The sequence below is a fragment of the Larimichthys crocea genome, chromosome XX (assembly GCF_000972845.2).
Source record: "Larimichthys crocea isolate SSNF chromosome XX, L_crocea_2.0, whole genome shotgun sequence".
In the NCBI taxonomy this organism is placed as follows: domain Eukaryota; kingdom Metazoa; phylum Chordata; class Actinopteri; family Sciaenidae; genus Larimichthys; species Larimichthys crocea.
Genome location: NC_040030.1, coordinates 13,892,099 through 13,907,261, shown reverse-complemented (window position 1 = coordinate 13,907,261; position 15,163 = coordinate 13,892,099). Strand labels below are relative to the sequence as shown.

Below are 15,163 nucleotides of genomic sequence, written 5' to 3'. Positions count from 1 at the left end.
CCTGATTAATCTCTGACATTTTGAGATATAGACGCTTTTCATCTCAGGCTAATCTCACCTGCTTGTCTTGTACAACTGTGTGTTTGGGTGTTTCGCAGACATGTTTTCATCGCAGTGGAGTTGAGTTACATACACTTGGTATTTTATAAGAGTTTTACAGAACTAAGGTTAGATCTGACTGTACGCCTTGGCTCATAAAGCTGTCATCTGGGTAATGGAAGCTGACACTGGGGTCAATGAGAGCAAAAACGCCACGGGGGAGAAGCTGGATGGCGTGCTGCCTGTGCGAGAAGGAAAAGGGAAGAAATAGAAAGAGAGGGGAGGAGGAGGGAGGGAAAATGGAGAAAAGAGAAGGGCAGAAGAGAGAGAGATGAGACTGTACCTGTTTAAAAGTGGGAATGTAATGCAGACACACATACCTCTTCCCTGCGGCTGTTGGCACGTCTACAGACAGGTCAGAGTCTTTGGTAGTGTTTTTCACCCTCCAGCTAACGTATCAATCTAACCTGGAATAAACGGCTACAGGTGGAGATTCATTTACTGGATATAAATAGTAAAAGCTGCTGCAATCTTTTGTAAGTCGGATAGAGGAAAGATGAAAAAATGTGCGGTCACGTAAGATATTTATACCATAAATAAAGGAGATGATGAACAACAATGAGCAATACGTTTTAAATTACAGCAGGTAGATGCTTTTTTTCTAGTAACCCTTTTAATATTTGTTTTACTCTTTGTTAAGAGGCAAATGTGATGTAATGAGAGACTTCTGGTGTTTCAGCTGTTGACAATAAGTTGTCTCAAACCACTAGTTTAGGCTTGAATTAATTTCGCTGTACTTCCCCTCTTTGCCTGATCGTAATCTGCGCCTTTATTTTTCCACTCTCTCACTTCGCTGCCTCCCTTTCTCTTTTCTGTACCTGTCTTTATCCAACAAGGGAGGAGTCTGGTCAGAAGCCCAGTGTCTCCTCAGGGACAGCTAAAGGACACACTGATCTGGATGGACCTCTCTTTCACAGGAATGGTACCAAAGGAGATGGTGAGTTTTCCACATATCATTATGCAGAATTTAGTAAAATCTCTCAGTTGTCACAACACACACATACCTGTCTGTGTATTTTATTAATAGAGGTTCATCTCTTTACCTTCCCTCCTTGTCCGTGTCAGACTCTGACTCAGACAGCGAGCTGTCAGTGGATGAACATAGCTCCTCCTACGCCTCCTCCCACTCCTCCGACAGTGAGGACGATGACATCGATGTCAAGCCCAAGTGGAACAATGAGAGGCAGCCCATTCACAGCACGCCTAAAGGTATATAGGTGGCCCTATTCAGTCCAAACATTAGGCGTAATCAGTGGTTAAATGTGGTACTTTACTCAAGTACTGCACTTAAGCACAAATTTGATGCACTTCATCTCCACAAAGAGGAAAATACTGTACTTTTTACTGATTTTTACTGTTATTTGACAGCTTTATTTACTTATCAGGTAAAAATTATGTTCAAAATATATGATGAACTCATCATTTTAAAGATTGACTATGTCTATATTGTTATTCTTAATGCGTGCCACTGGGTCAGATTCCACTTTTGTCCACAGGGGCCGTCAGAATCAACGTAAAAAGTTCTTTGTAGCAGCTTTAAGTACAAGTTTCAATAATGCACCAGCGCCAGCATTGCAAGGGTTAGATGTTAAAGTTCCTGTAAAAGTGCAACAGCACTTTTGAATTCAAAATAAAGAAGTTTTAGCTTGTCAAAATAAATCACCTGAAATGTGTTTGAACATCACCACATCTGTCTCCTTTCCCCCCCACTAGTGGATTCAGTGTCCAATCACGTGAAGCCATACTGGCCAACAGAGGCCACCACAGCCAGTGACAGCGAGGATCCCGGCGGGGCAGAGAGACTGAGGGTGGAGACGAAGGTGAATGTGGAGCTGCACCCGGAAAATAAGCTCAACCACATTGGCGAAAGAGAGAGGGAGACTCTCCAGGAGAGAGACAGACAAACGCCTGGTAATGCTAGAGACACAGCAGCACCTAGCCAACCTAACAGTAACAGCAACCACCAACCAGAGCAGAGGAAAGGTAAGAGAGGTGAATACTTTAAGGTAAAATTGAATTAATTCATTTGTATTATCTGATTTACATTATAAACTCTTTGTCTGTCTCAGGTATCTTAAAGAACAAGATCAGCTACCCTCCTCCGCTGAGCGACAAAAACATGAAAAACCGTCTTCGGGAGAAGCTGAGCGACTACAACCCCCCCACCATCACCTCCCCTCCGCCCAACAACAACAACACGTCCTCCCCGCTTCCCTCCTCGGTCAACATCATAACCCCTTCATCACGGCCGCCCTCGCTGGCCTCTAATGATGGAAGTCGCCCTGGCAACCACGACAACAGCTCCCTCATCAAGCCTCCCGTCGCCCCGCGGCCACAGCTTCCTGTCGGGCCACGACCAGCGGGCATCTACCGGGAGACCAACGGAGGAGTGGCAATGCACTTGAAGTCAGGGACGGTCAACGGAGGCAACGATTCTGACTCAGAGTAAGTAGTCGTCCAGAGAGTGCTGGCATGTGACGATGAAGAGATCGTTCTTTGTGCTCCTGAAAACATGAACAATATTAAAGTTACACTGACAGAGCAAACCAACGAATGCTGCTTCCATAGTTCTTGTTGTTTAATCATAAAATTTGAATCACTAAAAAATATAAAAAATAAATAATCAGTTTGAGTGTGGACATTGGTTGACTGTTATGTCAACTGATGCAATAATGCATGTTTTATATTAGGATCCAGTGTTAAAGGAATAGTTCAACATTTTGGGCGCGAGAAGATCGATTTTTATTATTTTATTATTTTATTTTTATTTTTATTTTGCTACAGCGAGCAGCTCTTAGCTTAGCTTAGCTTAGCTTAGCTTAGCTCGAAAACTGGGAACAGCTATCCTGACTCTTGTATGGAATACTCGAAAACTGGGAACAGCTATCCTGACTCTTGTATGGAATAAACATATTTGTACCCAAACAAACAAGATATAATTAGTGAGCTTTAGAGGTAGTAGTACTGTAGATAGTAATGTTTTATTACTACTATAAAATTATAGACAGGGCTAGCTATTCCTCTGTTTCCAGTCTTTATGCTAAGCTAAGCTAACAGGCTGCTGTTGGTAGCGTCATGATTAGCCTAGAGACATCAGTGTGGTGTCAATCTTCTCATGTAACTCTCAGCAACAAAGCAAATCATCCCAAAATGTGGAACTACTCCTGTAACAATAGCATGAATAATACGACCACCCTGCTTAAATGCTGCATGATGACTTCCTGCATCCCTGCATTCATTTTTACACCGCACGTTCTCCTCTTCCTTTCCTTGCACCCTCCCTCCCTGCATCCCCACCTCCCCCCTCCCTCTATTTCCCCGTTTAACAGCGGCAGTAATGAGACTTCGATCTGACCTGTTAGGAAAACCCAGACCAGCCTACCCTTGTGAGAGGAGGAGCAAAGAACCTGCTGGGGGAGGAGAGTAAATGAGGAGAGCCGAAGACGATGGGAATAAAAGAAAAGGAAACTGAAGACAGACGGGTGCTGCAGGTTGGGTGAAAGGGCGGGAAAAAAAAAGTGTCCTTCCATCCCTCCTCTCGTGTTCCCTCTCTCTGGAGAGCAGTATTAATTGCAGACTTTAAGACTGCCTGAGACAAGAAAATAAGCAGAGATCATGAAAAGATGTGAGAAATAATAAAGGGAAAGCTGTGTCGGACTGTACCAAGAGAGGATGCGATGGAGCAAAGTGTGCCAAAACCGCTGTAGGAAAAGGGGAACGGAGAGATGAAGAATTCCCCCAGGATGCATTGCAAGCCCCAGCATGGTGTTCCTCTATGGTGGGTATGAGGGGGTCGCCCTATCAGTGGGTAAAGTTAGGAAAAGCTTGACAATAATGTTGGACGGCTTCTTTCTCATGGAGAAAGGCAGATGTATAATCACTGTGCATGAACCGAGACTCAAATACATGCTGGTACATTTGTAGTCCAAGACGATTTCAAGGACTACAAGTTCTTTAAAACTGTTCTCACTGACTTTTGGACACATCTAACAGTGCTATCACACACCAAGTGCTCTTCTTTTGTTTCTTTTTGTTGTTGTTGGTTTTTTTTTACTCAAAGAAAGGCTTCCAGCCTCTCAATGCAGTGCATTTAGAGTGTAATTAACATGTAGATATCGTCAGAGGTGAAGAAGAAATGATCTATTTTGTATTTCAGCTGTAGCGAGGGCAAGTTTCTAAACTTTAAATCATTTGCCTGCATCGAGTTGGGAACGCTTTCAAATTGTGAAAATCACTTGATATGCTGGTTTAATCGACTGAGAACAATAATCTGTGTGCCTTTCCATCCTGAACTGACAGCTTACACACACACACACACACTCACATACATACATACTGTATTAGCCTGTAGTGTGCTTTCAGGTGATGCGCCACTTTCTCTGGTAGTATATTCAGCTATACAGACACACACACACACACACACACACACACACACACACACACATAATGCATGACTGTTATGTTGGTATGTTGGTATGTAAGTGACTTAGAATGTCCCAAGTCCATCCAGACGAACACAGTTGGCCTAAATGAACATTAGTAATGTGGAATTGAGGGGAATTCCTCCTCTGTTGAAAACTCAGTTTTTCAGTTCGAGCACTAAAAACCCAGAAGCCTTCTTTTCCAGTGTCCATCCTGCCTGCTTGTTACAACAAACTCCTACTTACCAAAGTCAAGAAATACAGGAAATGTGCACATTAGGGTTGTCAGCTCACTTTAAACTCAGTTATGTTCCAGAATAGTTAGGAAAAATACAGAAACAGGTGGCGTGGTGGCATAAAAGTGCGGCAGAGAATTGGTGCTTATTTTAAGATGCATACTTTTCAAGCATGTCATGTTTTTAGGCATTTTTTTAATCCAAAATTGACACAGTATAACTAAAAGTCTCTCTTCGTTGCTGAATTCAAAGTGAACATGATGCCAACTCTAATGTGTATTGCAGCTAATAAAAGGCAACTTAAAGTCTTGTTTACCACTCACTGATTGCCTTTGTACCATACAACATACTGTACAACTCCAGTGTTTTGCCCTCCTGTAATCAATGCTGTTTATAAATGTCCTTGGTTTTTTTTTATTGATCCAAGACACTGGAAATGTTTTGTAACATAATGTATATTTATTTTTTATGGTTTTAAGACACTGGAAAGAAAAAAAATGATTGTGACTGTAAAAATAAAGATGATATGATGAATTTTTAACTGTCTTGTGCAGCCTGTTGCATGTCTGTCTGTTGGCCTGGAAGGAGGCTGGCTGGTTGAAACGTGTACATTACTCCAGGAAAATTGAGTAACAGCGAATATTTTGATGAGTAACAAAAATTGTGACTCACTGAAGAGGTGATGGTGGGAAATAGAGCTCATAAATGACTGACTGCTATGGGGACATTGTGTCAAGAATTTTAGTGTATTTTATCTTTTATAAAGGCTAAATATCCTGTTGTATCGATTTTATATCAACAAAGATCACTGATTCTTTTTCATGGTTCAGTCAAAACACTAAGTATTGAAGCTGCTCTTCAAAGGCGAAGCAAACCTCCTCATTGCTAATTGGAAACTTTCCGGTTCAAAGGCTCTAAATTTGCCTTTTATTTTTTTGCAGCTATTCAGTGAAGAGAGTTGATTAAGATCATATCCTGGTTTGATGCATGATCCCTGAATGTAGCTCTGTAAAAGTGAGACAAATCTCAAACTTATCCAAGCAAATACAGTTTAAATAACGTTTTTTTTAAATTAGCAATTTAAAAAAGATGTTAGAAAAAATCTATTGACCGAAATGGAATATAATATTCATAACTATGTTTTATTTCTTGTATTATCACCTGGAAATAAGAACTTATGTTTTTGTTACTTTGAATGAACCATTTACATACAGATTATATCACTACAGATGAGCCCAGAAATGACAAGCCAAGTACAGGTTCTACATAGACATTTTCCCTTTTCATGAGTTTTACTGCCACTGTAGTTTGTCCTTCATGCTTGAGATAAGAGGAGGTGAAGTCTTTATTTAGTCAGTTGCAATCTGTGTGTTCACCACTAGATGGCACAAAATTTGACACACTGGACCTTTAAAATCTTTTTTTTTAAACTTCTTATCATGAGTGATGGGGTCAAACATGAATACACACTTTTCTGCAAGTTTGAACATTTTTACATTAAAGGTTGCAGTGTTAGTATTTTAGCCTGAGGTAAGCTCACTGGTTTGAAGTGGGTGAGGCACAAAAAAAAGTGATGTCATGTACTTTGGGGCAGAGTTTACTAATTTTTGAATCAACATTTGATGATACTCGCTTATTTTGCCCATACAGGTCGAGGACATAATACTGTGGGTAAGAAATCAGGATGGAGGGACAGATAAATAGAAGTTTGGAATGAATCCAACAAAGACGACAGATTTCAAACAGAGGTGCACCCTGAAGCGCTGTGTACGCTCTGGAGATGTTGTCCATAAAAGGTAATGCAAAGGGAGAGCAGTCTTACTGTCTCAAACTGTCCTGTGCCAGTGAGCCCAGCGGACTATCAGTGTGAGCCAGATTAGACATTTCTGTAACCTACTGTACAGTACAAGTCAGTTTACTGCTCTGCTGTGGAGCTGAACCTAAAATACAAGAGGCATGTGTGTGTCAAAGCGGGTGGGAGGTTTGAGGGATGGGTGTGTTTATCCTCACATAACAATGGCAGCCAGTCTTAATATTTCCCCTCATGTTAATCCAAACCTTTACAGGGCACACACATGCACATATTCTACACGCACCTATCTATGGAGGCAACTAACTGTACCACACACAAAACACACACACACACACTCGGGGGACAATTCAATCAAATAGAAGATGAGATCAACACAAAAAGAGCAGACCAGCTGACTAAAAATATCTCCTGTTGCCTAGTCAGGTTAATCCTTTTTACTGGAGTACTGAACGTTTCCATTGCATAAGACCTTTAAGAGATAACCCTCATTATCCCTTAAATCAAACCACTACCTGCTTTTATTTTCAGGTACCTAACTTAAAGCAGTTCATTGACTTTTTTAAAGTACGAAGTACGACTATTAGTGGAAATAGTGGGAAACAGCTAACTTGGAAAGCATTCAACCAGAGGAGACCCCAAGAAGTTACTGTACCTGGCCAATATCATGAATTTCCTTCCATAAAATCACTCATTTTTACTTTTACACTAGGAAGTCAAGTTATAAAAAGTTTTAATTTGTGAGGTTTAAGGTGCAGGTAGGCAATTTTTGTTACATTTGGACAGTCCCCGCCCCGCATAAATGTTGTAGCATCACATGAAAATAAATAGAACCTAAAAACTGGCCCTGGGACAGTGAGTGGAGGGGTTGTGGTTGCAATCCGGAACTTCACCTAGATGCCACTAAGTCCAACACACTGAACTTTTAAACTTGCATAAAACATGGTACAACAAATGTACTGTTTTCTGAAAGTAGTTCTCATTAAATAAATAACAAGTCTACATTGTGTCATATAAATCTTCCTTAAACTTGCCACTGAAGCTACTTTGCTGTTCTTAATAATTGACTGTTCACCTGAAAGCCCTGCACTAAACTTTTCCCCCCACATTATTTACATTTTTTCCGCAGCTCAGCCTGCTTTAAGACCCGGCACTTTGCTTTGGCATTCCGAAGTAATCCGGCTCTACGCAGCTCCTCACTTTAATGTTTGTCTGTAGGAATTCAGCCATATGCACTAGATTAGGGGAGATGCATTTACGTGTCAGTGGATCAAAGAGTTTGGGAGAGGTAAAAGGCTGCTAAGGTCAGATTGGACCATGAATCTAAACCGGGAGGAGATGTTGGAGATGTGAATTATATCGCTACAAGGTGTGGAATCCCTCTCTTTTCTCTCCATGTCTTAGTAAAGGTAAACTAGGTGTGCTCCTGTTTTTGAAGTAAATGGTTTTAGATGCCATGTCAGTGCCAAGATCATCACACAATCCTGTACACATAGAGCCACTGCTGCCACCGGGTACTGCCAAGTAAATTATTGTGAGCAGGCAGAGTGAAAGGTTAGATGGGAGGGTCGGGTTTCACAAGGCGCTTAGCTGTTATAGCAACTGAAGCCAGTCAACCCCTCAGGTGACATAAGGTACAAAGATGAAGTGAGGAGCTGGAAACAGAGGTGGCATGTGAAAATATGACGAGTGTTTGGATTGGTCATCACAACTGAAGTCATGACACATGTATGTAGTAAGTTTATAGTAGGGAGTCTGCTTTCCGTATCTACTCTCATGTCGTTTTATGTTACATTACATGAACTTCGACACCAGTAATAAGTCTGTCAAAGCACGTATCACTTTGTCAGGTGGTCTATATTTCACCAATAAAACCTTCATTGAAACTTGAGGAGTTGAGCAGGTACTACTAACTAGTCTTTATCAGGGTGACCCTCTGCCCTCCTCTTTATCTCTGTCCCAGGCAAACTAAATAATTCAGACTCAAGACAGCCACAGTTGGCATCCTAAAAGAAACTACTGTGCTGAACAAGAACAGGCAGGAGGGAAGAGGACAACAGATCCAAGTGTGCCATCTGCTGGTGAGGAATGCAAAGCCACAAAGTTAAGTTCTTGTACCTCTGCACCTGTGAGCATTTAGTGAAAGTGTCTTTTAAAAAGAAGGAAGACCAAATTCTCCCTAGTTGAATTTGTGAACTGTTACTTTCTGTCCTGAGGAAATGATAATTGCCAGTTTTGTGTTGTGGGTGATGAATCTAAGATTGGGAAATATTATAAAACATGGCTCTGTTTTCATCATATCAAAACTGTTTTAATCAAACTTTCCTTTATTTCAATCAAATCACTCAATACTTTCTTGCTCAACTTTTCATTTCCCATGCATTTTTCGCCTCTACTTTTCAACTCACACACAGTTTCATCACCTCCATTTTTAGCAGTTATTTTTTGTGTGATTTCCACCCCTCGTACAACCGAGCCCTGCTGCTTCAAGCACAATCCTCCTGGGTATACATTCTTTTCCTGTATTATTCACACTTTTTATTTTTGTTTCCTTCCATGTCACGATGTGTATGTAAATTTATGTGCATCTGATTATTTTAGTGAATAGATGTGGAGGTGTTTATGCAACGTCAACACAACATTTCAGTCACTTGTGTCACAAAAGTAGAGAAGTCTGCACAAAAACCTGCTTTTTGTAGTTATCAAAATGGTTATAGGGTAATGTGTGGTAAAAAAAACAACAACAAAAAAAAACATCATCATCAACAACAACAAACACTCTTATTTAAATTAAAAAGCTTGATCTAGCTTACTGTCACTCTTAGTATGGGCTGATGCTCAACTGGGTCGTATGTCTGGACACACCCTATCAGCAATGCCAAGCAGGTTGTTTTGCCTTGCAAAGTATCAAATGCATACACTGATATACTGTAAGTGAACTTTTACCATGGACACATACAGTACATGTAAAAAACATGTACTATAGATGGCTAAAAGCATGTTTACTGTCATTAGGTATGGGTTTGTTTAGGGTAAGAGTGTGCTGAGTGGAAGGTCCTCAGAAATACAGCTGTACTGTATTAAATTCTATTAAAATACACTGAGAAAGACTTCCTCCTTAAATCATATTTAATTGTTTTGTTCTTTAAATAAAACCTAAATGATAGAGTGTTAATATTTAATCCACCATCTTAACCAAATGTGTTTTGCACCCACGGCTTCGTCATCCATCCTCCCCTTTCTCCCAAACTGTTCTATAATTGACTCTGATGCTCTGCCAGTTGCATAAGACGCGTGTGGTTGTGCAACCCTCTGGAATATACGGGTTTGGGATTAAGAGGTTTATTACTGGGTGCTGAAATGAGCGCAGAGGGAGGATTTGGGAAATCTCAAGCAGTGGTACTTTTGCTAGAAGACATCTGAAGAGGATCACAGGCCAGAAACCCGTGTATGTGTGTGTGTTTATGTATATGTGTGTGTGTGTGTGTGTGTGTGTGTGTGCGTGTGTGTGTGTGTGTGTTTTTCATGTACGTGGACATGTCTGTAAAGCATGACTAAGGGGAGTCCCATTGTTTGCAGCACATGATTATGCAAACCCTGAGTGGTTTCCCATTTGGGCTTACAGTATATACAGCATGTGCTACTGAAATAACTTGCAGAAAACACAGAAACAGACCAGAAGCCTGTGCAAATATTGAATGCTGAATGATTAATTATTGCCTTCAAAATGATTATCTAATCAGGATTAATGAGGAATTCCTTACTGATTTCATATTAAATCAGATAAAAATGTGTTGTCTCAGTGCATTAGCAGGAGGACCAAAATATTCTGTGAACAATCACCCAATTTGAACGGATATTATGATTTATGTAGATTGTTCATGCTCAAATATGATCATACTCAGCCTTACATATTACAAACAAATATTATATATATATTCTACTACCCTCATGGATGTAAAAGTTAGAAGAAAAGAGTTAAATTAACACCTCTTTACACTGTGTCCACAAATTAATAAGCTTATTGCATGGCTATTTTATTATTTTTATTTTTGCCGCACACCTGCAATAATTGTTTTTGTTTTTTTGGCCACAGGGTGACAGTAGAAACAAGCTTTAAACACAAACCTTTTAAGTTTATATGGTTACTATGTTAGCAAAAAGTAGCCTATTTACATATGCAGCAGACATGCTACAGCATCATTCATGTGGAGCAGCTTTTCTGTCCAGCTGGCAAATTTTAGGCCAATGTTCACTCTTCTTTTAGCTCCATCTTTGGCCTCCACCAATTTTGGAAAAATAAATTTGGTCTTTTAGCTGCTAAATGTTCCACAGTGTTTACCACCTAGATGCTAACTAACTTTGTCTTTGTCAGGCAGCATGAAGTAAAACCAAGACAAGGAGTTGAAAAATGCTACAATGGTTCATAGAGCTCGGGGGGGAACTGTTACATAAAAGTAGTCATGTGACCCATAACTGATAAAAAAAATGACTGATTTACATTCACATTTCTCTGGATATCTAGGACTCTAAATATGACTCTTCTGATCTGAAAGGTCTGAAGTAAGAACTCAGACTGCATATAGAAAGTCCTCCCTGTTACTGCCTCACATATTTGCCTAAGCAAATGTGAAGGTTAAGTCTTTTTTTTTTTTTTTAATCAGGCATTTATCTTTCAGCAGCTGCTAAAGCCACACAAACATGGACTTCTCGTCGGCAGAAGCTGCACGGTAAGAGACAGCTTTGTCTGTTTTTTAACAGCAACCCAGAATAATGTAAAAAGTCTGATCTATTTTCATGCTTGAATTCTTATAGGCTGCTCACAGACAGTATGTTTGTGGTGTGGAGGTGGTGACAACACGGCAGCCGCAGGACAAACCAGGCCAAAGCTCTAGTGAGGACAAGACTACAATGATCGTCATTGGCCTCATTGGTAGTCTGACTGCAGACATAGAAAGTACTTGTGATTACTTCCTGTAATCTATGGTCTCATCTCAAGGGTCAGGAGTCAGTTGACTCCTGTTTCTTCCTCTCTCACTTTCTATCCATTTCACTCATCCATTTCGGTCCTTCATACCCTTTTTCTTTTTCTTTGTCCGTTAGACTACAAATTCATTCACAGAGTAAGTGCAGCGACAAGAGGACTGTCAGAGGAATCTGTTAAGTCAAGACCACTCCATCACTTAGACACACAACGAATAACTGGGACTTCCGTGAGGACTGTTACTTGAAGAAGACTCTCACAGGCAGACAACATGCAGAGGTTAGTGCTTCAAAAATTGTTTTTTTGGTTAGGATTTATGGAAAGTGCTTTAATTGCAGTAACAATACTGCTCAAGCTCCAGCCGCCATTCATCTATTGAGCCTGCTTGAACTCACTGACCTGCAGTAGGTTTTACAAGATCAAACACAGAGCGACCTGTAGCCATGAGAATAGATGGTAGAGGAACCCACCTTTAAACTTAATAAATACATTTGAAGCACTAGTTTAGTCTGATAATAATTGGTTATTAATGGTTTGATCATAGGTTAAGTAATCTGGCACAAAAATGTACTTAATAATTTAACTATAGGAGTAAATTCTGCTCTCACAGGCCTGTCTGAGTCAGGATAACGGAGGACAATGACGTCATTCCTTTAATATTTTTTCTGGGAATTTATGGGGGGGGTAGCAACCTCAGGCGGTTTATTTAATACAATTAAAAACTTAGACATGTTTGGGCTAATTTCAGTATTTGTAGATCCTGTCTCTTCCTACTAGGATTCAGTATTTTCCCACCATAATTGTATTCCTGTAAATTGTGCATAACACTTTTATTAATTCGGCCTGTAATATCCTTTAAAATTTCCGTGAGGTTTCCCAGAAAGAGCAGTGTAATTTGGTATTTCAGATATTTTAGTTAGAGTATAGTTATGTGTGTTGACTTTTTGTGACCTTTGCGTGACCTCTTTTTTTCTGCCACTATTTGAATCATTAACATTAATAAGTTAAACAAATCTAAACATAATTAAGTAATTAAGTAAGCATTATAAAATAAAAATAAAACATAACTAAATAGGTATAAAATATGATAAAAAAAATAGTACTAATAATAATAACAACAGGCAGAGGAGCAAATATCCATAGATGGTGACTAAGCAATATAATGCAAAGAGGAGTTCAACATCTGTTGCTAATCTGTTTTAACACGAGTTGACTATTTACCTCAGTATTTCTGACCACAACAAAACTATTAGGTAATTTATTATGACACTAATGTGGCGTTTTCACATATTGAATTGAAGGCAAAGCCCAAAATTGTACCACAATTAGACTAAGTAAAAACAGTACAGTAATATTTTAGAGTTGTTTTACGGTAATGCTTAATTACATAACATTTAGGCCATTGTTTACCCACCTGTTTCATAATTGAACACTACATGATAGTGTCCGCCACAGGGCGGTGGTAAGGAGAGGTGTTTCCGCTCACTCCGTGCTGTCTCCAGGCATCACTCAGCGCTCACGGCCCCTTTAAGAAAGCACCGCCGAACACTGACGAAACATCCTCGGCCCTTCTCGCTTCTCGCTCCCTGCCCGATTCTGCGAAATCAACAAGAGACGAAGGCGAGCTAGTATCTGCAAGCTCCGGGGCCAACGACGGCGCTGGTCAGGGCAAGCTCTCCTCCTTACAAAAACAAGGAGGGACGCAACTGGTATTTTTTTTTTTTTTTTACCCCCCTCACCAGTGTGTCTGTGACCGCTGAACACTCAGCAGGAGACGGACATTCAGTCGGTGTGGATATTGGTGGGATGGTTGGACCAAGTGAGCAGGTTTCGCCGTGAGACTGGCGCTAATTTGGACGTCCTGAGCAGCAGGTGTACTGAAGGATAAAGCAGACTAAAGGCAATCTCAGTGTTCATGAAACTTTGCTACGATTTACGTGCTGGGTAAGAAGACTTATTTATTTTTTTTGTCTTTACACTGCTCTTAAAATGTCTTTTGTTTTATCGGGGTATTGTTTTATATCAACCGCCCTGTGCCTGTGTCTCTTCGTCGGGGGTCATTCGTAAAATGCGATGTATTTGGTTTCCATGTTGTCTCCTCATGTTAACACACACATACAAATAAAAAAATGTCCGACCGTGTGAGGGTTTATTGAAACCGTTAACTCGAGGCCTTAACGTCCAAACTGCGTTTTAATTCAGCCGTTGACTCAACTGTTAAAATATCTAACGGACACATTTGTATTCAACAACGCAGCCCGGGCTCGAGCTAACGTTAAACCGTCTTTGAATGGAAGTCTAACGGTCGCTGTCAGTACAGCATTTTATATTAAAAACCTAACGCCCACTGCTGCTTTTTAAAGGAGCCTTTCGGGTTTTATATGTGTTTTAACACCCTGTCACTGAGTATTAATACAGCCTATGCTGGTTTGTGTTCACATGTTGACATTATTTTTGGTCATACGTTGATTCATTCACCATGAAAATGAACTTTTAGTCTTGAAACTTGAACTGAAATGTGTCACCTTTTGTTTTACATTCTGTCAAAAGTTGCTAAAGTGCTGCTGTGTGGTGTGTTCACTGACAGTAGGAATTAATATCCCCCATTTATATCAATGGAAAGGTGTAGACCTGCCTTGAAATGATCCCTCCTCAGGCAGAGTTCAAATGTGGCTCCACTTTGACCTGAATTAACGTTCAGTTTGAAGGACAGAGGGAGCGAGAGGGCAGACTGACTTGTTGTTAAGGAAGTATTGATTGTTTATATAACTGCAAAGTGAAATAATAGCACAAGAAGGCGGCCGGTGCATTTATTTTCATCTTTCTTTCTTGCTGAATTTTTCATCACTGCCAACTACACGTCGCCCAGAGGCAGGTTGCATTAGTGGGCTGGGGTAAAAAATCAAGTGCATTCTTCTTGTTGCTCGCATTTCTCTATTAGTCTTGTGTTCCTAATGTGTTGGCCGGGGCCTCCGACTAGAAACCGAGCATAATGTGTCTAATATGTCAAATGAAAGTTCACTCTCCTCCCACTCCATCCCTCAAATAAAAACATTTACAACAACAGATCGAGGCCGTGTGGCTGCTTTTCTAGCAGGCGTTTTGTCTTCCAGAGTTGGAGTGGCACCTGGCAGCATACTCTTTTTTTTGTTTTTTTTCTTTCCCCTTCTTCTCACCATCTGTTGCCTGTCACTTCATTATAAATGCAGGGATGTGAGCTTAACAAAAGTTGAAGCGAGCTGCGTGAAACGTTCTAGTCAGTGTTGGCAGATATATTTTTTTAAAGGTCCCTGCTCTCTCTGTGTCATAACAGTGTCTCATGAGCCCAGCAGAAGCTCTACTACAGCCTTCATCCTCGTTTCTACAGAAACCGAGCACGGTGGTGATAATGATTGTGGCTCGTGACAGGATGATCTTTTGTGGTTTTTATGCGTCGCATTAGAGCACCTGTAAAAGGAAACGAGGTTTGCGACACAAGAAGCACCGTCTAACAAGTGGTTATTATCAAACTTTGTGTTACTCTAAAACAAAACCTGACAGCCTAATGTCCCAGAAAATACTCAGCACAGAAAGTGTCCTACTTTACCGCTCCAGCCCGTGTATATATGGTTGT

The 15,163-nt window shown here is 40.4% G+C and overlaps 2 protein-coding genes across 12 annotated transcripts in view; both read left to right on the top strand.

Moving 5' to 3' along the window:
• celsr1a (cadherin EGF LAG seven-pass G-type receptor 1a) overlaps positions 1 to 3,732 on the top strand; it is an 85,018-nt gene extending 81,286 nt beyond the window's left edge. For 4 of the 8 annotated variants that reach the window (XM_019256084.2, XM_027272274.1, XM_027272272.1 and 1 more), the window contains 5 exons: positions 936 to 1,036; positions 1,165 to 1,308; positions 1,813 to 2,091; positions 2,169 to 2,544; positions 3,462 to 3,732. In XM_019256084.2, coding sequence (XP_019111629.2) covers positions 936 to 1,036; positions 1,165 to 1,308; positions 1,813 to 2,091; positions 2,169 to 2,544; positions 3,462 to 3,489 — 928 coding nt within the window. In that variant the 3' untranslated portion in view covers positions 3,490 to 3,732. Of the gene's footprint in view, positions 1 to 935; positions 1,037 to 1,164; positions 1,309 to 1,812; positions 2,092 to 2,168; positions 2,545 to 3,428 lie in introns of all 8 variants that reach the window. The other 4 variants (XM_019256089.2, XM_027272275.1, XM_027272273.1 and 1 more) reach the window with 3 other exon arrangements.
• Positions 3,733 to 13,129: 9,397 nt separating this feature from the next.
• gramd4a (GRAM domain containing 4a) overlaps positions 13,130 to 15,163 on the top strand; it is a 45,808-nt gene continuing 43,774 nt past the window's right edge. The window contains exon 1 of one of the 4 annotated variants that reach the window (XM_019256080.2): positions 13,130 to 13,494. In XM_019256080.2, coding sequence (XP_019111625.1) covers positions 13,466 to 13,494 — 29 coding nt within the window. In that variant the 5' untranslated portion in view covers positions 13,130 to 13,465. The remainder of the gene's footprint in view (positions 13,495 to 15,163) is intronic. The other 3 variants (XM_019256081.2, XM_010740462.3, XM_010740463.3) reach the window with 3 other exon arrangements.